The sequence below is a fragment of the Bos grunniens genome, chromosome 13, assembly GCF_055505025.1.
Source record: "Bos grunniens cultivar Pamir isolate PY7600 chromosome 13, Bosgru_T2T1.0, whole genome shotgun sequence".
Taxonomy (NCBI): Eukaryota; Metazoa; Chordata; class Mammalia; order Artiodactyla; family Bovidae; genus Bos; species Bos grunniens.
In genome coordinates, this window is record NC_141177.1 from 76,966,770 (window position 1) to 76,992,582 (window position 25,813).

At 37.8% G+C, this 25,813-nt stretch overlaps 1 protein-coding gene across 5 annotated transcripts in view; it reads left to right on the top strand.

Annotated features, from left to right (window-relative positions):
• ESF1 (ESF1 nucleolar pre-rRNA processing protein) overlaps positions 1-25,813 on the top strand; it is a 65,588-nt gene that overhangs the window by 13,383 nt on the left and 26,392 nt on the right. For all 5 annotated transcript variants that reach the window (XM_086335024.1, XM_086335022.1, XM_086335026.1 and 2 more), the window contains exons 8-9: positions 940-1,084; positions 4,289-4,450. In XM_086335024.1, the coding sequence (XP_086191150.1) occupies positions 940-1,084; positions 4,289-4,450 (307 nt within the window). The remainder of the gene's footprint in view (positions 1-939; positions 1,085-4,288; positions 4,451-25,813) is intronic.

Consider the following 25,813-nt stretch of genomic DNA (forward strand, 5'->3'; position numbering starts at 1 on the left):
TACTGAGTATAGGGAAACCCCACCAGTGTGCAGTAAGTGAAGTCTGAAAGATTCAGTCACACAAAACCTAGGATCATGTTATTTTCAAGCCTAAAAACTAGGCAGGCCTATCCGGTCAGCCAGTCTTGAGTTCCTATGGCCTAGCTGTATCATCCATGTCTGTCTCAGTTCAGAAGTGATTTTGTGGTCCTCAGCTCAGTCTTAATGATCAGAATAGGAATAATTCTGAATTGTGGAACTAGCAGTAATTTCTCCAACAATGGCAGTTATTTTAAGGATTGGATCTCTTATGTTCTGATCTGGGGAGATTAGCTTGAGGGGGAAAAAAAGTAAGGATGTGGAACCTGCCCTGTGATGGAGATTAAATCTCTAACAAGACTCAGAATGGGGGCTTCGTAGAGGACAGGAGCCTGTCACCAGACTGATCATGTTATAGATAAATTCCTGTGTCATGAGGGTTTCCTGTGCTTTCAACCAGTAAATGCCTTTCTAATCAGTGGTTTTTAATCTCTTTTGGAAAAAGGACCACACTGAGATTGTTCTAAAAGCTTTATCAGGAAATTTCAGTTTGTAGACCTCTTGAAATGCCTAGAACTCCAGGTGAAAAACATGTTTTGACTCATTCATAATAATGTTAACTTTTTCACTAGTGCAGTTTCCTGTTTTCACCACAGTCAGTCCATACTGATGAATTTTTACTCCCAGCAATGAAGTGCCTTGTATATAGTAGAGAGTTAGGATACAGGCACAGGTTAACTGAAATGCTTCCCTTTCCACAGGTAGAAACTTTTGCCCTAAGCATGTTATATATTATTGATTTTAGTATGTCTTTATTAGTTTACTGTTAAACATCCACATTAACAATAAGTATTCTTTACAAGTTTGGGTTGCTGACATTTCCATTTTTATATGTTATTTTTTCTTACTTATTGGTGGAAGGTGGAGATCACTTGGGATGAGACTGATCATGAAAGAATTACAACACTCAACAGGAGATTTAAAAAGGAAGAACTTTTGGACATGGATTTTCAAGCCTATTTAGCTTCTTCTAGTGAAGATGAAGAGGAAATGGAGGAAGCACAAGGTATTTGTCTGCTTTTGTAAGCATTTGAATACTTAGCCTAGACTTATGAATGACAATATGTCTTTGGCAGTAGCTTGAAAGAGAATATCTAATCCTTAAATTGCCTGTGAAGTATGCTCACATGTACAGTATTATGTATACTTATAGATAGTAATTGAAGTTTTTTATTTAGAGATATTTTCTTAGCCTGAATTTCTTCAACCAAAGACACTTTTTTTAAAACCCTATCCTCAACAAAAAAAGGGTCTGGTCTTTTAGACGACACATGATTCTTACAGTTATGCAATCACCTAAACAAGTAAAATGCTTTATTACCATCCCTTTTTTAAACTAAGAGCTTTTGGGTTATTTTTTACATACCGTTTTTCTGCTCAGTTAGTTTACAAAGTAGACTCTAACTGTTCATTTAGTGATTATCCTAGAAATCGTGACTTGCATCCTTATTAAAGTTGAATACTAATTAATATTTTTACCCTCCTAGAGAATACAAGGAATCTTAAAAGAGCTTTCATGCTATTCTGTGTGCTTTACTTCTTAAGTACCGTAGGACATTAATATTATTGTTTTGTTTACATTTACTCACATTTTCCCTACTTCTTTTGCTCCTTGTTCTTTTCTAAATCTCATACTTCTGTTTGGGATCATTTTCTTTCTACCTTAAGTATATTTGTTGTAATTTCCAAAATTGAATTTTAGTTTGGTCTAAATATGTCCTTATTCTGCCTTTATTTGTGAATATATTTTCTTGATTAAAAAAAAACTCTAGGTGGACAGTCCTCTTGTTCCCACATTGATGATAATATTCCCCTGGCTTCTGATTTGTTGTTTTTGAGACGTCAGCTGTCAGTCTACTTTCTTCAGTCTTTTGAAGGTTGTCTGGATTTTATTCTTTGCATTTAAAAGTTTTCTCTTTCTGTCTTTCTGCAATTTTAATATGAACTAAGAATAGATTTTTTAAATTTATTATGCTTGGGGTTTGTTGGGTTTCTTGAATTTGTGGCATGGTATCTTTCAGCCATTATCTCTTCAGGTATTTCTTCCCCCTTCCCTGGACTTCAATTAAATACATATTGAAGCTTTTCACTGTAACTTCCATGTTGTTTTTCTCCTGTATTTTTTTAATCCACTGTCTTTCTACGCTAGTCTACTTCTGGTTGATCCTTGCCCTGGAGTATATCTTTCGGGGTCCCTACTTATTTAAATATGGGGTACTAGTTGGTTTTTTAACTTTTGTCTTCCTGGCCTGTGAGACTGCCAAAACTGTCGGTTCGTCTCAGGGCTATTTGTTTGGTAGACTAGTACGTGCATTCAGGGCAATGGGGTCCTCTCGATAATGATCATCTTCTCCTTAATTTTGATTTGGTAATTCTTCACTAATTTGTCCGTTCTTTGAAGTTTTCTTCTTTCTTTTTAAAATAACTTTGAGGCTTGGGTTAGATTTTCTTTGCCCCAGTGCCTTTCTTTTCGTAGCTATGAAATGGGGATCATAATAGTACCTGCTCGTGGTTGAAAAGATTGGGATAACATATGTAAAGTCTTAGCATACTACCTCATATCGTATATTTTTACTTCTAAAACTTTAAGGATTAATGGCTTTTTGTTTGAAATGTACTAATTAAGTTTTTAAAAACATGCATTTTTCTTCAGTATTTTAATTGATTGCAAGCTTACTATAATCTATAATTTAGTATCTCTGATAGATACATTAGTATATTTGAATTCTTTGAAGTTACTGGATGTTCCTGTTGTAGTTTATAAGAGATCATACCAGGGCTTCTTACTGTTACAGTTTTTTTTCACTCCTTATATAGAATTAAGTCTTTCACAAAGTATTGTCCTTGAATTGGGAGAAAACAGACTTACATGAGTTAACCCACATTTTAGAGCTTCAGAAAGTAAAATTTTAGTACTGGAAAAAATCAATTTAAAGTAGGCTATCAGAGACTTACCACTAAAATCTCAACCTGGAAGCAGCTTGCTTCTAATTATGTTTTCAGAAGTAAGCTTTTAATAGAAAGAAATACATTGCCATTTTGTTAATGCGTTCCTGATGTTTTATCCATTGAATTACGGGATACATGACAGAATTCCATCCAACATTATTATTGTGGCATAAAGCACAAACAGGAAAAAAATGAATTTCAGCTGTTCAAGTGAAAATGTAAAAGTGTGATAGGATGGAAAGAATGTTGTGGACTATTTTTTTATTCATTCAGAGGAAAAAAACCTATAAAAACATTTATTTAACCAATTTTTTTCACGTCACCTTTTGAAGATGTAAGGACAATCTATTAACATTGATGTTTCAAGCTAAATGCTTAATAATATCGGATGTATTTAGTGACCAGTTAGTTATAGCTCATAGAAGAGAGGGTCTTCTGTAAAATTTCCCTTTACTGAGGACATTTACTGAATTCAGTTAGTCTGTATGTTTTGCATTAAAACCTAGGTTCTTAATTTCTGTTTTGACGTGGAGAATTACAGTGGAAATACATAGCAAACAAACTTTTCACGTATTAGTTTCTTTGGTATTTGTTGCCCGTGAATTTTACACTGTTCCTTTGTATTATGATTATTTTTATAAAATTGGGAAATGGAAATGTGAAGCTTTTTCCACATGGGAAAATTAAATCACAAGCTTCTAATTTGTTCATTTTTATTCTTTGTGTGCTAATGAGACCCTGAGAGTAAGTATGCTTGCTCATTATCACGTGGAAAGGACTCGTTACTCTTTGTTTTAGATAACAGGCAGCTTCCTTTATCTGTGTCATTGAACAGCTAAGTCCATGTATCAGATGCATCCCAGCACTACTGAGACTTCTTTTATTGACCATATATGTGTTAGATGGTAGGAGACATAAAGGGGGAAAAAATGCCATCCCTGCTATCTTGCTTATAGGGTGGAGAAGTTCAAGGATGTTACATGACTACACGATTATTTTGAGATACGAATTTTAGTAAAAACAGAGATTCCCAAGTATACTGTTATCACCGTACTAACTTATATTGCAGCTGATCTTTTATTGTAAATAAGAGTTAAGTCACTTAATTCATTTTGTGTTAAGTTTAAGTCTGATTTTGATATTCTGCTGTTATAGTGTATCTGACAGCTTTGAGAAGAGTGCTGCAGTGGCTGAGATTGAACAGTGAAGTTAGAAGTGAAATTATTTCTGTATATTCAGTTAAATTGATTTTTTTTGTTAGGTGATGATGGAGTCAGTGTAGAAGAAGATGGGAAAACAAAAAAAAGTCAGAAGGATGATGAAGAACAAATTGCTAAATATAGGCAACTCTTACAAGTTATTCAAGACAAAGAAAAGAAAAGCAAAGAAAATGATATGGAAATGGAAATTAAGTGGGTTCCAGGTAAGAATTAGATACTAACCAAATGTTCACTGTTTTCCTTCATTTGGGGACATCAAATAGAAAAGAAGATCAATTCTTTGGAAAAATTAACTTAAAAAAATCACATTTTCAGGAAACGTTTTTGTGAGGAAGTTAATATAATATTTGCATACATCATTTAATTCACTTTGGGGCTACTGTTTTAGACTCTTACTGGCTTATTCTTGGTTTCTTTAATTTACTCACTATAAATTACCCATTTATGAAAGTAGGCCTTTCCTAGGCTTGATTCCAGTGTTCTCAGAATATAGAAACTTGATTCCAGGCACCATGTATTCTAAAGTCATTAAACTTCTTTTCAAAATATGTAATTCATAAGTGAATTTTTCTCTAGTAACCACTAGTAGACTTTACTTAGTGAAGATTCACTAACACAAAATATGTAATACGTAGTTTTCCATCTCAATTAACACAATTTTTAAATATTCTTGGATAGTCCAAGAAGTATATATAGCATTATGAATTTTATAACTGCCTTGAAGGATTCAGGAACTTTTTAGAGTAGTAAAATACTACTACAATAATAATTAAAACCTTGTCAATGCTAAACCAAGGTAAGAGGATAAATGAGGGTAATTTTCTAACATAGATATTTTTTCTTAACAGTCCTGGGCAAATCAGCATGTATCTTTGTGAATAATACTGTGTTTGCGAATTATTGATTTTTATGTATATCTTAAAGATAAATATGATTTTTGGCAATATTTCAATTATTTTAGCCTCAGTTTGTCTCTAGATGAAAGAATACTGTTAATAACACCATTGCTTAAAAGTTAAGTGTTCTGTATTCATTTAGTTCTGTTTCTTACAACTCATTTGTTTTTGCACTGAGAGTAAAATATGTGTTTTCATAGATTGTTTTTATGGAGGGGGGAGACTAGCATAATTCGATATTTGAGGATAGGTTCTTACAGTAAATTTATCAGGATGTCCATATGTCTCCTACATGTTCTCTAAGAATTCGGTGCTGTGTTTTAACCCATTTGTTTTAAATGTTTGGCTTTTGCGAGAAGTGGTGAAAAGAAAAAATGAAGTTTAGTAATATTAGCATATGAACAGTGGCTAAGGGACCACAATTAATGTAGCCTGGAGAGGAAGAATCTAAAGTGACTTAATATTTTCAAGTACTTGCATGATAAGTATATAAATGAAGACTTAATCTCAGTTACTACCTCAGAAGTCAGTGTTTCACAAGTGGATAAAAGTTGAATGAAAGGTTTCAAGGTAGTATAAAGGAATTCTCTGTGTTGTTAGAATTGTTCAGTAAAGGCTGCATTAAGGGATTGAGTATCCTTTGTCAGTAAATTTCACAGTAAGGCAGTTTGAACCTACCACTCAGAGATGTGTGAAGAAATTTTTTTACTTGAGGTCCTTGGGTTAATGATTCTAAGAAATGTTGGAGTCTATCTTTTAAATCAAATATGTTGAAATTGTAGCTTAATTCTAATCTTAGGATGAGCTTACTGAATGAAGATATTTTAAATGAATATGTTTTAAATTGAGATACCCAGGTGATAATATAAGAAAGAAGATTTAAAATAAATTTGATTGAAAGTTTTCTATTAAATATTTTAGAGAGATAAAATATTTAATATAGTTTATATAGTGAAAAATACCAAAAAGTGATGCATAGGAAGATTTGAGCAATACAGTTTTCCTAGGATAAACCTCACTTAGTCATGGTACATTATCCTTCTTTTTATTCCTAGACTCAGTTTAATAATGTTTTGTTAAAGATTTTTGCACCTGTATTAATGAGGAATACTTGCCTATAGTTTCCATTTCTTGCAGTGTCCTTAGCTTAGTGTTATCAGGGCAATGCTGGTAATAAATTAGCAACTGTTCCCTCTGATATGTAGCAGTACATTTTTATCTTGACTTTGCTATTTGTGGATGTGATATTAATGTCATGTAAAATATTTTGAAATACAAAATGAAAATTATCATCTGTAATTCCATTTCCCTTATTCAGCCACTGAGTGATTAGATAGATTGTGGTTTAATTTATCATTTCTCTATTGGTGAATATTAAATAATATTTCTAATATTAATCATATTTTAATATTTCTAATCTTTCACTTCAGTAGGCCCATAACGTTGAAAAGAAATGTGATCTAAGGCTGTTACAAATCCCAAAGCCAAAAATATCAGTACTTTCTTAGATCTCTTTACTTTCATCACCAGCCAAGTAATAGGCTTACTCTTTTAGGGTCTTTTACTTATAAAAACAATTTTTTAACAAAGATGCTCCTCCTCCCTCCCCAGCCCCCTATTTTAGAAATGTCAGTGCATGTGAGAACCTGCAAAGACCACAAGGAGAAGCTAATGGCAGTCAGACTCACTCACCAGTCAGTAACATGACTTCCTCACTCACATAGCAACTTGACATATGCTGTGGATCAACCTGTGGTTCTCTCACAAACTGTTGAAACTACCAGTGTCCAAGCCTCAAAATTTAAATCTCAGATGCCAAGCATCTAGAATGTTATAAATAATCTATAGCTTTTTCCATATTTTGAATTATTTTCATAGGATAGCTTCCCAGAAATGGAATTACTAGGAAAGGACACAGACACTTTTTGTGTCTTGAGATTATTACCAAATGCTTTCCAAAGGGGTTGTACCAGTTTTTAGTGCCTTCAACAATGATGAAAGTGCCAGGTTCATGGAATTATCATCAACATTCACAATATAATTTTTGCTCTTAGTTGAACGAATGAAAATTGATATTCTGCTGTATAATGCATTTTTTTAAAGTCTGTAACCGCAGTATTTTTTGAAGGCCCCATATGGGGTATTATTAACCTGTAGATCCTTGGTGTGGTTGTGCACATGAGTAAGTGTGTGCATTTTCTGTGTGTGTGTGAATGTAAGGGGTCTGTTACACACTGACATGTTAGATGAGACAAATGAACTTCTCTTTCAGGATCTCGGTTTACTTATTTGGAAAGGGGGACTAATAATACCTTTCTAGCTTTACGAGGCAGAGAAGGCAATGGCACCCCACTCCAGTACTTTTGCCTGGAAAAATCCCATGGACGGAGAAGCCTGGTAGGCTGCAGTCCATGGAGTCGCTAAGAGTCGGACACGACTGAGTGACTTCACTTTCACTTTTCACTTTCATGCATTGGAGAAGGAAATGGCAACCCACTCCAGTGTTCTTGCCTGGAGAATCCCAGGGATGGGGGAGCCTGGTGGGCTGCCGTCTGTGGGGTCACACAGAGTCGGACACGACTGAAGTGACTTAGCAGCAGCAGTAGCTTTACGAGGTATTATAAGTGTACTTTCATAGTACAGAGTACTATTCATGTCATAGGTGTATTTTGTTGAATTTGTGTCTTAAGGAATGTATGTTCCCGGTAACAATTACCGTGAACCACAGAACTTTTTTGATGTTATACTTCGGTAAACCACAGAGGGTCAGTATAAGATTGTACTTTATCACACATCAGTTTTCTGTGACTTGAATTTCCCAAATGTTAAACTCTTTAGAAAAATAATAAGTACTCTTAATAATTACTAACACTTGTTGGACTATGGCTTAGCTTGATTAAAAAAAAAATTTAGACTTTAAACTTCCTGTTTTTTTACCTTGGATTGCACCATATAGTGTGCTTCCCAGGTGGCGCTAGTGGTAAAGAACCCACATGCCAGTGCAGGAGACGCAAGACACGCAGGTTCAGTCCCTAGTTCAGGAAGATCCCCTGGAGGAGGGCGTGGCAACCCACTCCAGCATTCTTGCCTGGAGAATCCCATGGGCAGAAGAGCATGGTGGGCTACTGTGCATAGGGTTGCAAAGAATTGGACACAACTGAATTGACTTAGCACGCATGCAGTATAATAACATTAGGAGTTTTAATTCCTTAAGAGTAAGTATTAAGAGAGGCAGATAATAGGTACATGGTGTAATAACTAGAATGAACTATATTTTCTGTTGATATTTTAGTTCCTCATGGAAATGTGAGAATACAATGTTATTAATGTTATAAATAATTTAAAATGTTAAATTATAAGATTTTTAAGGAAAGCTGTAATTCATTGTTTTGATGTGGGGTATTGTTTCCCATCTCAGTGTGTCACTATTAATAGAAAAGTATCCTATCTGACTCATTTTGATGAGTAGATAAGATGGCACATGTAATTAGAATATTAAGCCTTCGTTAATGAACTTGCCTCATTGGGAAATTTGTGATATACATAAAAGTGAAGCATAATGAGTTTTATCTCATATAAATATATAATAACCTCTCCGGTATTAATAGTTCAGTTAATCCGTGTGATAATTTTTTGTTGTAGATAATGCAAGCTGTATATTTTGACCTATGACATTTCATCCAGAATATGAACAGACGTGTCATAATGACATGTTTCTTTGTCTGTCATCTTAAAGGAGATTGTTACTGTTGAATCGCTGAGTCATGTCAAACTTTTTTTGCAACCCCAGGTGCCTGTAGCCTGCCAGGCACCTCTGTCCATGGGATTTCCCAGGCAAGAATACTGGCAAGTTCCAGGTGCCATTTCCTTCTCCAAGGTATCTTCGCAACCTGGGAATCGAACTCATGTATGTTGCATTGGCAGGCAGCTTCTTTACCACCGAGCCACCTGGGAAGCCAGTATATTAATGCTCACCTGTTGCTAAGCATTCACTTTTATTTGGCCTAGATTGACAGGGAAATAGATGTTTGCAAGACTAGGCATGTGTGTGTGCTCAGTCACTGAGTCATGTCCGACTCTTTGCAGCCCCATGGACTGTAGCCCGCCAGGCTCCTCCGTCTATGGAATTTTCCAGGCGAGAAATACTGAAGTGGGTTGACATTTCCTCCTTCAGTCTTCCCAAACAAGGGATTGAACCTGTGTTTCTGTGTCTCTTGAATTGACAGGTGGAGTCTTTACCACTGAGCCACCTGGGAATCCCTAAAGGAGATTAGATATGATTAAATGTCCTCTGTTTCTTGGTTACCTGCTGATTAATAGACACTGGTGAAAGGACATCTAGTCTTTTTTCTATTCAGCTTTTTCAGTGCCTAAGCTTTCCTTCAAATACTTACTAAGCATATGCCAAGAACCATTCTAGATACCATTTGTATGAGCAAAACATACAAATCCTTGACTTCTTAAAGCTTATATTCTGGTTAAGGGGAGACAGATAAGTCTTTGGTAGGAAAATATTTAGAAAGTAGAAGGCTTCCCAGGTGGCTCCATGGTAAAGAATCTGCTGGCCAATGCAGGAGACACAGGTTTGATGTTTTGGTTGGGAAGATCCTTTGGAGAAGGAAATGGCAACCCACTCCAATATTTCTTGCCTGGAAAATTCCATAGACAGAGGAGCCTGGTGGGCTACATACCATGGGGTCACAAAGAGTCAAAAATGACTGAGCAACTAAACAGCAGCAAAAGGAAGTAGAGGTCAGGGGTGAACCATGAGAGAAGAGTGTGCAAGCAGAGGGGTGACAAGTGACTGGCTTTGACGCTGTTTGAGGAGCACATGGAGAGCAGTGTGACCACAGGGAGGGCGTGAAGGAGAGAACAATGGACGCGGTCAGAGGTAACAGGGCCAAGTGAGAAGGTCTTGCAGGCCAGTTTTAGGCCTTGGATGTCTTCACTGAGTGAGATGAGAAGCAATTGGAGTGTTTGAACTAAGGAGCAGTAAAATCTGACTTGGGTTTTTTTTCCAACTTTATTGAGATATAATAGACATATGTTACTTTGTGAGTTTAAGGTATACAGCATAAATCTTTGTTTCTGGTATCTGTTCTTTATCCTTCGTACTTCCTTTTCCCCATCTTTATCCTGTCTCCCTTTCTGTATTCAGTGACCCAGTGGGAAGTGTAAACAGACTGTGGCTATGGTATTATTCATTATTTAGAAATAAAATGTTTTTGAATTAGTTGGGCATTCATTTTACTAGGCAGCCCGGCTTCAAACAGTTTAATTTTCAGACTTCTCAAAACCTGTTCACTATTTACTTTTGGCTATGTGTCTATTTCCATTTATTGCCAGTATATCCATTATTTGAGATATAGTCACAAAAAAATGGTTTTTTGGTCAGAACTTTTAAAATAACCAGATGTTTAAAATTTTGAGTTCATTGTAGAGGAGAGCATTAAACGGAAAACTGAACTTCAAATAAGCTGAAAAGAGTTTGCATTTTGCTTCATACTTTGGTCAGGGGGAGGAAACCAGTTTGCAGTGCACTATTGTTACTTGGCCACAGCTAGTAGATGGCTCAAATTTTAAAACTTAGGTGTATACTCCTTCTGTAAATCATCTAGTTAACAGATTGACTGTAAGGGCCTTGTAAGGTAATAAGCTGAAACTTCTTGCTGTGCAAAAAGAAAAAAGAAACCAATAAACATTTGAATCATTTGTGGAATGTGTTGTAAAAATGAGAAGCAGCTAGAGTTTATCTGAAAAAACAGTGCTAGCACATTTTCTCCGTAGAGTTGCCAGTAAATTTCTTAGAATTTCCTGGATTATTTTAAAGATAATTTTCTCTGTTGAGATTTAAGTTTTTAAAAAGTTTTCCAGGAAGCTTTAAAAAAAAATGTAAAGCAAAACTGAAGATATTTTTATAATAACACTATTTTCAGAAAGTGCTCAAGATTCTCATACGTTTAGAAGTTTTAGGTTAAGTGGTCTGCTATTTTAGGATCCCAGTTAAGTATGTAAATCAATAAGGGCCTCTGGTTGCCAGCAGCTAGGCCATTGCTCTTCATGTGGTCCTTCCCTCTGCATGTGTATCACGCCAGCTGCGCTGTTTGCATCTGCAGCCACGAGTTCCAGACAGTAGTACTTTTTTGGACTTTGCCTTAGATTTATAATCTGCCTGAAGTTGGTTCAAGAGCAGAAAGTGTGTTTCATGTATTGTTTTCCCACAGCTATGCTGATTTGTTTGAAGTTGTGAATTCTTTGGTCTTTAAAGCAGAGCTTTTGCTTTTTCTGTTTGAGGTTGTCCCACGTCATCATTCTATATCCTAACTGCCTGGCTAGCAAACTGTCGTTTTTCTCACACATGTTCCGTGTGTTATTTTGACAGAATTCACTCAGACTGCTTTCAGCAGTTTCATTATTGCTCTTCTTCTTTTTTTTTTTTTTGTCCCCCTAAAATTGAAAAGCCATATATCCTTATGCTACTTTAATACATTCGGGTTTTTCCCCAATTTTTTTGTGATAAAATACACATAGCATAAGCTTTACCATCTTAGGTGTGTTTAAGTGTATAGTTCAGTGGTATTAAGAACATTCATACTATTGTGCAGCCATCATGACCATCCATTTCCAGAAGCATTTATGAAACTACATCTCTGTATCCATTAAACAACTCTTCATTGGCCCTCCCCCAACCCCTGGAAACCACCATTCTACTTTCTGTCTCTCTGATTTTGGCTTCTCTCTGATTTTGGCTTCTGTAAATATCTCATATAAATGGAATCCTAAAGTATTTATCTTTCTGTCACTGGCTTATTTCAGTTAGCAGAATGTCCTCAAGGTTCATCTGTGCTGTGGTGTAAGTCTGAATTTCCTTCCTTCCTTCTTAAGGCTGAATAACATCCCATGGCATGTATGTATGTGCATACACTTTGCTTCTCCAGTTCATCCATTGATGGACTGGAGGCCATCCAACAGAGGCCTCTGTCACCCCTTTTCCCTCCTGCCGTCAATCTTTCCCAGCATCAGGGTCTTTTCCAATGAATCGGCTCTTCACGTCAGGTGGCCAGAATATTGAAACTTCAGCATCAATCCTTCCAATGAATATTTAGGGTTGATTTCCTATAGGATTGACTGATTTGATCTCCTTGCAGTCCAAGGGACTCTCAACGGTCTTCTCCACCACAATTCACCAAGATCTGAGCATCATCAGCTAAGATTGTCATAAAGTATATTTCACTATAGGTTACTGTTATTGATTCTTTCTGTGGAGGCATAGAGAGATTTAAAAATATTTTTAAAGTAATTTATTTGGATGCATAATTTTGAGCCAGAAGCACAGACTTCTCAGCGTGAGGGAACATTTTGGTCCATGGCCAGGATCACATGTGTGACGATGTCTAAGAAGCCTGTCTTCTGAGAAGCCTTCTTCTGTTTAGTAAGGTTTCTGTTCTGAAAGTTTCAAAAAACCTTCTGTTCTGAAGGTTTCAAAAAAAAAAAAAAGGGCAAGGAAAAGCTTTTGTGTATTTGCTGTTGAACACTGCAGGTTTCTAGGCATACGTGTTGTTAATTAGTGTTACAAAATTCTGATATCTTTTTGGACACAAAGAATGCTTGACCTGTCATAAATTAATAGATTTCTGTCAATAGAGAATCCCTAAGAATTGCAACAACAGTGGCTTATAAAAGCAGCCATGGATATAAATCGAAGTCCTAAATTTTCTAAATTTCAATGTTACTTTCATTCTCTATTAACTCTTATTCTATAATTTTTTCAATGTTGCAGTAGAAGACATTGCCAGTGAAATAAGATCTGGGGTAATTGCAAATATTAGAAACGTTGAAAGAGTAAACCTTCAGTGATACTCTGCTTCAGAGATTCCCACCCAGCATACCGCCTGTGAGTTACTGATTTGCTCAAGGATTGATCCCGTTCTCCTTGAGGCCACCCAGAGACCCCAGCTTCGTTTCCTCCTCTGGTTGTCACTCCCGTTTACTCCATTGTGCCCTACAGCATTATTCTTTGTATCTGTCATCATCGGAAAAAGGTTAGGAATACACTGCTTTCCTAATAGTTATTTGGGAAGTCTTTTTAACAGTAGTCTAGTCAGAATTACAGTTTACTTACATAAACTCATCCCAGTAAAGGTAGAAGAAAATGCTTAAGAGTGCAGCAGCAAGAAAAATCTAGCTTATTAAAAGCTAGTGAGGCCAAAGTGCTTTTCATTTCTTTTCATTTTTCTTAAAGATGGGGTTTTTTGGTTTAATTGATTTAGAAATGCTATTTTGGTTGTACTGCAGCCTCAAAATGCCCTTATGTTAGTAGCTTCTGTAGTCTCTCACAGGGAGGAAAACAGACACCTGAGTTTCAGGCCATTAGTTTATAGGTGAATTTTTAAAACAGTGTATAGATTGGGACCTTCTTATAATGAAGTTTGGGATAACATTAGTAGTTTACTGTGATCATGGAAAGATCACAGAGGGCTTACATCAGAAAATCTGAGTGTAAGTACCTATTATTTTGATGGGAATTAAATGAGAGAGGTTAGTGAAAGCCAGTTTATCAGCACGTAGTTGTCAAAGAGTGAACATTCACACACACACACCCTTTTTTTTTACACTTTAATGTGGGGAAGAAGAACGTAGACACAAAAGGTAAACAGTGTATGTATACAGTTAAAGGAAAAAAGTTAAATGAATACCTGTGTATCCAGCTTAAGAAAGAACATCGCCAATGTCTGCAGTCCCTGTTACACCCTCCTCCTTCTCCCAGAAGAAAATATGAAACTGCATTCCACGTTAACCATTCCCCTTTTCTATATAGTAGTTTTACCACTCATGCATGTATCCTAAAGTTTTTACTCAGTTTTATTAATTTTGAAGTTTATAAAAGCATCCTCTGTGTATTTTTCTGTCATTTCTTTTTGCTGTTAATATTTTATTTTTGAGAGTTATCCATAATCCATATGTGAGGACTGCTGCTGCGTCACTTCAGTCGTGTCCGACTCTGTGCGACCCCATAGACGGCAGCCCACCAGGCTCCCCCGTCCCTGGGATTCTCCAGGCAAGAACACTGGAGTGGGTTGCCATTTCCTTCTCCAGTGCATGAAAGTGAAAAGTGAAAGTGAAGTCTCTCAGTCCTGTCCGACCCTCAGCGACCCCATGGACTGCAGCCTTCCAGGCTCCTCCGTCCATGGGATTTTCCAGGCACGAGTACTGGAGTGGGGTGCCATTGCCTTCTCCGTATGTGAGGACATGGTCCATTAATTTTCACTGCTATATAGAATTCCTTTATAGATATATCGTATCTGTTCTGTTGCTGGCTATTGCGGTATTTTACTCTTAAAAGCAGTGTCTTTGTGAATATTCTTGGACTTGTCACCAAGGTATATATAGAACTTGTTGGATATGTGTCAGATTTCTTGGTTGTATAGCATACTCACAATTACCTTAACAAGGTCATGGGCTGGATTGTTTTCCTGGGTGCTTATAGCATTTTACTCTAACTGGTAGTGTGAGATTGCACAGCTCTTTATTCTCACTGTTAACTGATAATTGTCAGGTGATTTTTTTCCAATTGAGTATATAAGTAATGGTGTTTCATTATGGTTTTAATTTGTGTATTAGGCTCAAAAATTAGTTGAGCTCCTGCCGTGTGTGCCAAACTCTTCTCTAATAGCACGAAACAAAACAGACGAAGATCTAGGCCGTTGTGGAGTCCTCCATTTTAGTGTGTGCGTTGAGGGAGAGCAGGGAGGAATGGAATTAGTAAACTAGTAAATGGGTAAAATAATCAGATGATGGTTAAGGGCTGTGGAAGTAAAAGGATAAGACCTGGATAGGGCATAGGAAGTTCAGGGGTGGGAGTGGGTAACAATGTGAACAGGACAGTCAGGGAAGGCTTCACTGAGAAAGTGACATTTGTACAAAGAGCTAATGGAAAGTATGTTGTACCTTATGTGTTATCCTGGGAAAGGACATTTCAGGCAGAGGAAGCAATAAATGCAAAAACCCTGAGGGGAAAGCATTTCTGATTTGTTCAGGAATAATGAGGCAGAATGAGCCAGGGAGTGGATAGTAGTAGAAGGTGAGGGCAGAGAGGTGGCCAGATCACAAAGGGCCTCTGATGGTCTTTTTTTTTTTTTTTTTTTTGCTTTTTATTTATTTTTTTAATTTTATTTTATTTTTAAACTTTACATAATTGTATTAGTTTTGCCAAATATCAAAATGAATCCGCCACAGGTATACATGTGTTCCCCATCCTGAACCCTCCTCCCTCCTCCCTCCCCATACCATCTCTCTGGGTCGTCCCAGTGCACTAGCCCCAAGCATCCAGTATCGTGCATTGAACCTGGACTGGCATCTCGTTTCATACATGATATTTTACATGTTTCAATGCCATTCTCCCAAATCTTCCCACCCTCTCCCTCTCCCACAGAGTCCATAAGACTGTTCCATTCATCAGTGTCTCTTTTGCTGTCTCGTACACAGGGTTATTGTTATCATCTTTCTAAATTCCATATATATGCGTTAGTATACTGTATTGGTGTTTTTCCTTCTGGCTTCCTTCTGGCTTACTTCACTCTGTATAATAGGCTCCAGTTTCATCCACCTCATTAGAACTGATTCAAATGAATTCTTTTTAATGGCTGAGTAATACTCCATTGTGTATATGTACCACAGCTTTCTTATCCATTCATCTGCTGATGGACATCTAGGTCGCTTCCATGTCCTGGCTATTATAAACAGTGCTGCGATGAACATTGGGGTACACGTGTCTCTTTCCCTTCTGGTTTCCTCAGTGTGTATGCCCAGCAGTGGGATTGCTGGATCATAAGGCAGTTCTATTTCCAGTTTTTTAAGGAATCTCCACACTGTTCTCCATAGTGGCTGATGGTCTTTCTCTTGTACTGGAAAGGCAATGGGAAATGGAGATGATATGGCCTGACATGTTTTTAAAGGATTGCTCAGACATTTGCCTAATTACTGATGAAGAAACCATTTTTTTCGTGCTTTCTTACCTGTGAAATATCTATTCATATCTTTTGATACCATTTTTAGTGTAGTGTTCTTTGTGCTTTCGTGATTCTTAGGAGTTCTTCCTGTATTTGGCGTTCTTCTATATTTTGGGCTCATCTTTTATCAGTGGTATATTTTGTGCATAACGTTTTCTAGTTGGTTTATTCCTTTTTATTTCCTCTATAATGTTCTTTGAAGAACAAAAGTGGTATAGGCAAATATACTAAATGTGTCCTTTTATTCTTATGAACCTCTAGTTCATGTGAGTTCATTAATTACAGTCTTTGGATTCAGTTCAGTTCAGTCGCTCAGTCGTGTCCGACTCTTTGCGACCCCATGAATCGCAGCACGCCAGGCCTCCCTGTCCATCACCAACTCCCGGAGTTCATTCAAACTCATGTCCATCGAGTTGGTGATGCCATCTAGCCATCTTATCCTCTGTCGTCCCCTTCTCCTCCTGCCCCCAATCCCTCCCAGCATCTGAGTCTTTTCCAATGAGTCAACTCTTCGCATGAGGTGGCCAAAGTACTGGAGTTTCAGCTTTAGCATCATTCCTTCCAAAGAAATCCCAGGGCTGATCTCCTTTAGAATGGATTGGTTGGATCTCCTTGCAGTCCATGGGACTCTCAAGAGTCTTCTCCAACACCACAGTTCAAAAGCATCAATTCTTCTGCACTCAGCTTTCTTCACAGTCCAACTCTCACATCCATACATGACCTCTGGAAAAACCATAGCCTTGACTAGCCGGACCTTTATTGGCAAACTAATATCTCTGCTTTTCAGTGTGCTGTCTAGGTTGGTCATAACTTTTCTTCCAAGGAGTAAGCGTCTTTTAATTTCATGGCTGCAGTCACCATCTGCAGTGATTTTGGAGCCCAAAAAAGTAAAGTCTGACACTATTTCCACTGTTTCCCCATCTATTACCCATGAAGTGATGGGACTGGATGCCATGATCTTCATTTTCTGAATGTTGAGCTTTAAGCCAACTTTTTCACTCTCTTCTTTCACCTTCATCAAGAGGCTTTTTAGTTCCTCTACACTTTCTGCCATAAGGGTGGTGTCATCTGCATATCTGAGGTTATTGATATTTCTCCCGGCAATCTTGATTCCAGCTTGTGCTTCTTCCAGCCCAGCATTTCTCATGATGTACTCTGCATATAAGTTAAATAAGCAAGGTGACAATATACAGCCTTGATGTACTCCTTTTCCTATTTGGAAGCAGTCTGTTGTTCCATGTCCAGTTCTGACTGTTGCTTCCTGACCTGCATATAGATTTCTCAAGAGGCAGGTCAGGTGGTCTGGTATTCCCATCTCTTGAAGAATTTTCCACAGTTTATTGTGATCCACACAGTCAAAGGCTTTGGCATAGTCAATAAAGCAGAAATAGATGTTTTTCTGGAACTCTCTTGCTTTTTCCATGATCCAGCAGATGTTGGCAATTTGATCTCTGGTTCCTCTGCCTTTTCTGAAACCAGCTTGAACATCTGGAAGTTTATGGTTCACTTATTGCTGAAGCCTGGCTTGGAGAATTTTAAGCATTACTTTACTAGCATGTGAAATGAGTGCAATTGTGCAGTAGTTTGAGCATTCTTTGGCATTGCCTTTCTTTGGGGTTGGAATGAAAACTGACCTTTTCCAGTTCTGTGGCCACTGCTGAGTTTTCCAAATTTGCTGGCATATTGAGTGCAGCACTTTTACAGCATCATCTTTCACAATTTGAAATAGCTCAACTGGACTTCCATCACCTCCACTAGCTTTGTTCATAGTGATGCTTTCTAAGGCCCACTTGACTTCACATTCCAGGATGTCTGGCTCTAGGTGAGTCATCACACCATCGTGCTTATCTGGGTCGTGAAGATCTTTTTTGTACAGTTCTTCTGTGTATTCCTGCCACCTCTTCTTAATATCTTCTGCTTCTGTTAGGTCCATTTCTGTCTTTTATGGAGCCCATCTTTGGATTAGGACACTCTTATCATTGATCCAGCATGACTCTCTTTTATTTATTTTTAGTAAATAATAAGTGAAAACACTACAAAAACTAGAATTGTGCAACAACTTAAATCCATCCATTTGATCTCTCCTGCTTCTTATTACCTAAGAATAACCATCATCCAGATTTCAGCATTCACTCCTTTGCTCTCCGTTGTATATGTTTTCATCTCATTAAGAAGCACAAGCTGCAATCAAGATTGCTGGGAGAAATATCAATAAACTCAGATATGCAGATGATAACACCCTTATGGCAGAAAGTGAAGAGGAACTAAATAGCCTCTTGAGGAGACTGAAAAAGTTGGCTTAAAGCTCAACTTTCAGAAAACTAAGATCATGGCATCCAGTCCCATCACTTCATGGCAAATAGATGGGGAAACAGTGGAAATAGTGTCAGACTTTACTTTTTTGGGCTCCAAAATCACTGCAGATGGTGATTGCAGCCATGAAATTCAAAGACGCTTACTCCTTGGAAGGAAAGTTATGACCAACCTAGATAGCATATTCAAAAGCAGAGACATTACTTTGCCAACAGAGGTTTGTCTAGTCAAGGCTATGGTTTTTCCTGTGGTCATGTATGGATGTGAGAGTTGGACTGTGAAGAAGGCTGAGCACCAAAGAATGGATGCTTTTGAACTGTGGTGTTGGAGAAGACTCTCGAGAGTCCCTTGGACTGCAAGGAGATCCCACCAGTCCATCCTAAAGGAGATTGGTCCTGGGTGTTCTTTGCTAAAGCTGAAACTCCAGTACTTTGGCCACCTCATGCGAAGAGTTGACTCATTGGAAAAGATTCTGATGCTGGGAGGGATTGGGGGCAGGAGGAGAAGGGGACGACAGAGGATGAGATGGCTGGATGGCATCACCGACTCGATGGACATGAGTTTGAATGAACTCCGGGAGTTGGTGATGGACAGGGAGGCCTGGCGTGCTGCGATTCATGGGGTCGCAAAGAGTCGGACACGACTGAGAGACTGAACTAACTAACTAAAAAGTATGGGTGCATATAAAGAATGAAGTACTGATGCATGCTATAAAGTGAATGAACCTTGAAAGTACTATGCTGAGTGAAAGAAGCCAGTCACAAAGTGGCATAGATTTTGTATTAAATATCCAGCACAAACCATAGAGATTAGTGGTTGAGGGGTGGGCGGTGTTGAAGTGTCTTGTATGCTTCAACCTGAAGAGAGGGACTTGAACTCTCAACCTGATGGAACCTGAAGAAAGAAAGGTTCCTTTTTGAGAAGAATTAGATGTTCTAAAATTGACCGTGTTGATGGTTCTGCATATCTGTCAATGCACTAAAAACCACTGAATTATATTCTTTAAATGGCTGAATTCTGTGGTAAAGCTCTTAAGTTTATTAATATTGGTGTGGAGGGTGGATTTGTATCATTTGGGACTGATTTTTGACTTAAGTGCTTGATTCATCAAGAGTTGGGTTTTTTTTTTTGTTTTTTTTTTATGATATAAGGCAGGAATTCAATTTCAACTTCTTCTGCATGGCAGATCTTTTAAATTCTTTTTATAGAATAAATCTCTCCTTACCCCCAGAACTCAGACATACCACCTCTTTCAGGTACCAGAGTTTCAAACCTGTAAGGATCTATTGATTGGGTCCCTGATTTATATTGGTCAGTAAGTTACTCTGCCTAAGCCTGGGCCACTAACACTTCCTAAAACTGGATAGAGAGCTTTACTGATTCACACACCCGCCTTTGCCCTAGGCCAGTTGGTGACTGCTCTGTGAGGAAACCAAATGCCCCCACCACCATGAGCAGCGAGTGCTGGAAAGTGCTGCCCTGTGCAGACCCTTCAGGGGAGAGCCAGGCTGCAGTTAGAGCAAGAAGATGCAGAAAACCTGCAGAGATGCAGTGTTTGGGTTTTTGCTGATGATGTACCACAAATTCCGGAGAACTCAGTGATAGAGAATTGAAGGGAGAGGGAGATGTGACAGATGAGTGGGTGTGTGGGTAACTTCTGAGAATTAGACTGTGGTGAGGCTGTGAGTGTTGAGAATTAGGGAGGGAAGAGTATCTGCTGTTGCCATGGATGCACCAACCTTGTTGTTCTGTCGCTCAGTCATGTCTGACTCTTTGAGACCCCTTGGACTGCAGCAGGCCAGGCTTCCCTGTCCTTCACCATCTCCTGAGTTTGCTTAAACTCATGTCCATCAAGTCAGTGATGCCATCCAAACATCTCATCCTCTGTTGTCCCCTTCTCCTGCCTTCAGTCTTTCCCAGCATCAGGGCTTTTTCCAGTGAGTCGGCTCATTGCATCAGTTGGCCAAAGAGTTGGAGCTTCAGCTTCAGCCTCAGACCGTCCAATGAATATTCAGGGTTGGTTTGCTTTAGGATTGACTGGTTTGGTGTCCTTGCAGTCCAAGGGACTCTCAAGAGTCTTCTCCAACACCACAGTTCGAAGGCATCAATTCTTCAGTGCTTAGCCTTTTTTATTGTCCAGCTCTCACATCCATACATGATTACTGGAAAACCATAGCTTTGACGATATGCCAACCTGCGGCCGCTGCTGCTAAGTTGCTTCAGTCGTGTCTGACTTTGTGTGACCCCATAGACGGCAGGCAGCCCACCAGGCTCCGCCGTCCCTGGGATTCTCCAGGTAAGAACACTGGAGTGGGTTGCCATTTCCTTCTCCAGTGCATGAAAGTGAAAAGTGAAAGTGAAGTCCCTCAGTCATATCCGACTCTTGGCGAGCCCATGGACTGCAGTCTACTAGGCTCCTCTGTCCATGGGATTTTCCAGGCAAGAGTACTGGAGTGGGGTGCCATTGCCTTCTCCATATGCCAACCTAGTCACCTCCTTATCCTTTTCTAGGGAGGGGCATATTTACTTTACATTCAAGGCTTCCCCTTGACTCCTCTTGATGTGAGGATGCCTTTACAAGTGAGGCCAGTTTAACTAAAGAATATACTGTTTTAATCCCAGGGCCCAGGGGCCCGCTTCTGAACCCTTGTCATGGAAAGAGTTGACTGTATTCCACAGTGCTATCTTTGTTTCTGGCTTTTAAAATACTTTAGCATTCTAGAGTTTCACTATGGTATGTATCTAAGTCATTTTTTGCTTGGTAGCTTTAATCTTGCTTAGAATTAATTGGATAACCAGAATTATTCCAAAAACTTCTCAGCCCTTTTCTCTTAAAATATCCGTCATCTTTATTTTCTCCTTCTGAGAATCCCATTTGATTTGTGTGGTACGTTCTCATTCTGAATCTAACTCATGGCTTCCATACCTTTGAGTCTGTTGTGCAGCGTGCTAGGTAATTTCTTCAGTTCTTTCTTTCAGTTCATTAATTTTTTCTTTACCTCTGTCTGCTGTTTATCTTGGTTGACTTTATAATTTCAGTTGTTTTTCATTTCTGGAAATTTTTTCCTTCTCTAATCTGTCTTATACCTTTAATAATCTTATCTTTTAATTTCTTTTGTTTCTCTAAACTGTGCTGACTTTATATTCTGTATAATTCCAAAATCTTTAGCCTTTGTAGGTCTGACTTGTTTCCGTTTACTCTGGTTCATATTGAATTTTTATTATGATCTCATTGTTCCTGAATCTTTTTTTACCTATGGGAATTCTCAGAGGCCTGAGTCAAAAAAACATGCTTCTTTTAGAGAGTATTTGCCAGGTACCTAAGGGCACTCCCAATCCTGGACCAATTGAAACCAAATTTTTGGATTAGGGTTTTGGAGCCACACAAATAGTGTGAATCCTAGCCACAAACCCATGGATGTGGGGGCCTGTGGTTATAAATTCTCTGAGGGAGAAAATATGTTTTTACTTCTTTTGTTCTGCCCATGGCCAAAGCCAAGAAAGGCATGTATTCCTTCTAAACCATTGGAGGAGGAGCATCATCTCCTAAAGGACCCTGGCCTCGTGGTGGTGGTCTCTGCTGAGGCCTGCAATTAGATCGAGCTCCAAACTCAGTCCCCTGCCTCCTTGGCTAGCAGCCCATTAAAACCCAAGATCCATGCTGAACCAGAGCAGATTAGTGTATGTCCCCAAGGAAAATCCCTGCGTCTAAGCTAGTTAAACATTTCCCTTTGAGCTTTCTTATTTTGACTAGATTCCAAAAAATTCCCTTAGCTTCCTTATGTCTTAGCCATTCATTTAAGTTTTCATTTATTTTCTACTTTGTCTGTAAACATTATGGATAAAAAGTGACAATAGAAAAGTAGTTCTTCAGTCTTCTTTGCCACAAATTAAAGAGCAGAATGGCTTCATCAGACTTGGCCAGAGTTTTACTCTGTGAGTATTAAGGACAGCTTACTATTATGTACATTATGATCACAAGCTACTTGAAAGGCAAAGACAACATACAAATAAAGTACAGACAAATACAGGAAACAATAGCTTCCTAATGAAGCCCAAATGTCTTGTATTTGAAGTCAGCTTTGTAAGAACATTTGATTCTAAGAAGCAGGGACAGCTTAGTTCACAGTGAAATGAATATACTTGCAAATGGAAGACATCCTTCTATAGGAGGGTAAAAGGGGTTTCAGAAGAGGGTAGAGGATGATAAGCCCAAATTCAAGGCAAATGTAAACCAGTTGCTACCCACTGAAATGGCTTCTGGACAGTGAACAACAATAAAAAGCCTTAACATTTATTCATTTAGTGCATATTTTGGGATGTCTTCTTTGAATACCTCATTGACTTTTTTAGGAGAAACAGAATTAAGTGTTACATGAGAAGCCTTCCCAGTCGAAGTAGCTTACCTGTACTACTCTCTTCTCTTTATTATAACTGTCTGTGTTGTTCCCATGTAGTAGATATAACAGTATTCTGACAGTGTTAAGTGCATACAGAGAGCTTTTGTTGGCTCTGTCTGGCTGATTGGTAAATTCTGTTATTTACTATTGTTCCCAGAGCTAGTTGTTATTTTACTTTTTAATTTCATGAATTTATTGCCCCCTGTCTATAAGGTTGGGAACAAAGTTGACTTATGTATCCCTTCAACTGCACTTGGATTCATTCAACAGAGCGTGTGCTATGTAGTAGGCCCTCCACTAGCATAGGGTTACCTTTGTTGGGGTTTAAAAAAAAGCAAGCTGTAGCCTCTACCATCATGGAGCTTGCAACCTAGTAAGGGAGATAGCCATTAATAATAGTTTAAAAAAAGATCACACAAATAAGTGTAAAGTTGCAACTGTATTAAATAGAGCAGAATAAAAGAATATATACCGTAAGAGTTTAGGAAAAAAAGAGTTACAGAAGTTCAGATTATGAACCAAATTGTGAACAATGTTCTAAACAACTTTTTATGAACAAATCTTGAATCAAGTTGAAAACATTTCAAATCTTCATCTTTCTCATTACGAAGATTTGTAGTTTTGCATATCTGATATGCTTGAAGGAAGGATAAGTTAATCTCTCTCTCCCCCCACCATTGGAGAAAACTGACCAGTTTGAAGGGGTATTTTTGATGTCAGTGTTCCTCAGGGCATGGTTGGTTATTTTCCTCTAAAAACCCTTAGAGCCAGAGTGAATTCCTTGTTGGGAGTTCAGTTGGTGATGGTAGTTAGTTACATTTTACAAGCTACTTTTGGAATTGAGTATTACCATGGCCTCATTTAAACATAAAACATACATAAATAAAGATTGAACCATAAGTGTTCATAAATATTTTCAGTGGATCCTGAGTTCTTACATACATTTTTAAAAAGTGCCAGTTTCAGCCTATATCAGAAATCTTAAAATATTTATTTTATTTTTATAAACAAAACCAACTATAGTACCTAGTTGAGTTATTATAAGTTATTATTCATGTCCTGCCCTTTGAAGACTTTTCAAAATTTGAAATGAGCTAGGTCAGAAGAAATGTATATTCTTATTTTAGTGGCTTTTGAAAGAATATTTGAAAGTATTTTTGTGTGTATGCAAACTGCCAAAATAATTCTGAATAAATTGCACTTAAATTATTATTGTTAAAATTGAGTCATCTAAGTTCATGGTTAGTTTTAAAGAGTTTCTCACCCCTTATTTGTAGGATTATTAATGTTATTTTTAACTAATTCAATAGCCCTTGAATATATGCTTAAAATTTTTAAAAAACAAACGCACAAAACTAGACATTTATAATGAAGTTGTTTTTCAGTCACATAGTGGCTACTCTCAAATAAGGCTAAAACTGTTTGAAGAATGTTCTTGTGCTTATGCCAAGAAGCTTCTGGGATGGGCATATTTTTAAGAATTTAGAATATAAACAGCTGTGATCTGTGGCAGAGATTTAAATGACCTCATGATGACAGCAAGAACAAAGCATTTTTAAGCTATCGTGGTGGTGTATTAATTCATTGCAATGTGTTTGTCATGCTACTATTTTGGTGTATTAAGTGAGAGCCAAGCAAAAAATTTCAGACTGGATTTAACTGAAGATGCTATTTCTTTAGTTATAAACAAATTAAATACTAGGAAAATATTTCCCAAGAATGATATTTTATGAATTATTCTAGAGCTGTAGTTCCTTAAAAAAAAAAAAAAAAATTGCATGAACCACTTCGGGATGAAGGCCATTTATTTAGATCCTAAAGTTTTGATTCATTTTCTGTTGGAAAGACTATGTTCCAAACATGAAAGATCAAACACTTGGCTTAAAATAAGAATTCTTTCTTCAAGACAGATCAATTAAGTGCTTATTAAGTACTTACTATGTGTCTGGCGCTATGCTAAATATTATGGGATACAAAAGAAGGTGACTTTAGCTGCCTTTGTTCTGGTTGAAAGAAAAGGCATACTCAGTTGAAATTGCTAAAGTAGGAAAGACATTATTATAATCAAGTACCAAATAAAATAATACATAGTTTATGTGACACAAATATTGAAATACAGCCCTTCTTTTCAGAAGTGACTTCTAATCATTGTCAAGAACAGTGGTTCTCTGAGTTGAGATTTTTCTCCCCAAGAGGACACTGGCAACTCTGGAGAAATTTTTGATTTTCGTGACTGGGGCTACTGGCAGCTAGTATGATAGACCAGATAACATTGCTTAACATCCTACAGTGCACAGGATAGTCCTTCACAACAGAGAATTATCTGGTCCAAAATGACAGGCATACTGCAATAAGAAACCTTCATGTAGCGCCTGCAAATGTCAGGACCAGTAAGTCTTGAAATTGGGAGACAGACTCCCACCTTCCTCGAGACCTCTGTTGCCCCATAATGCTGTTTGCCTGAGGCCCTTTGGGTCCTTCCACAGAAATGAGTGTTGAAGATCTATAAACTTTTGAACATTGTAGACAAGTTTTTCTAGTACAGTGTTTCAGAGAGAGATTCCATAGTTCTTATCAAGTTATAAGGATATCCATGTCCTTCCACAGAAATGAGTGTTGAAGATCTATAAACTTTTGAACATTGTAGACAAGTTTTTCTAGTACAGTGTTTCAGAGAGAGATTCCATAGTTCTTATCAAGTTATAAGGATATCCATGCATGTCCCTCCAAAAATGTCAGGACCCAGTCATCACATTGGAGTAGTTCTTAGAGATTGAAACCCATTAAACCAGTGGTCTAGTCGTGTAAAAGAAACACCTTTCTTAACATCATGCCAAGATAGGAGTAGAGTTTATGTTTCAAGGATTAAAATTAACCATAGAAGACATTTTGGTGGGGTGGGGGTGGGGGACTCTAAATATATTGCTTAATTTAGTATTTTGGAGTAG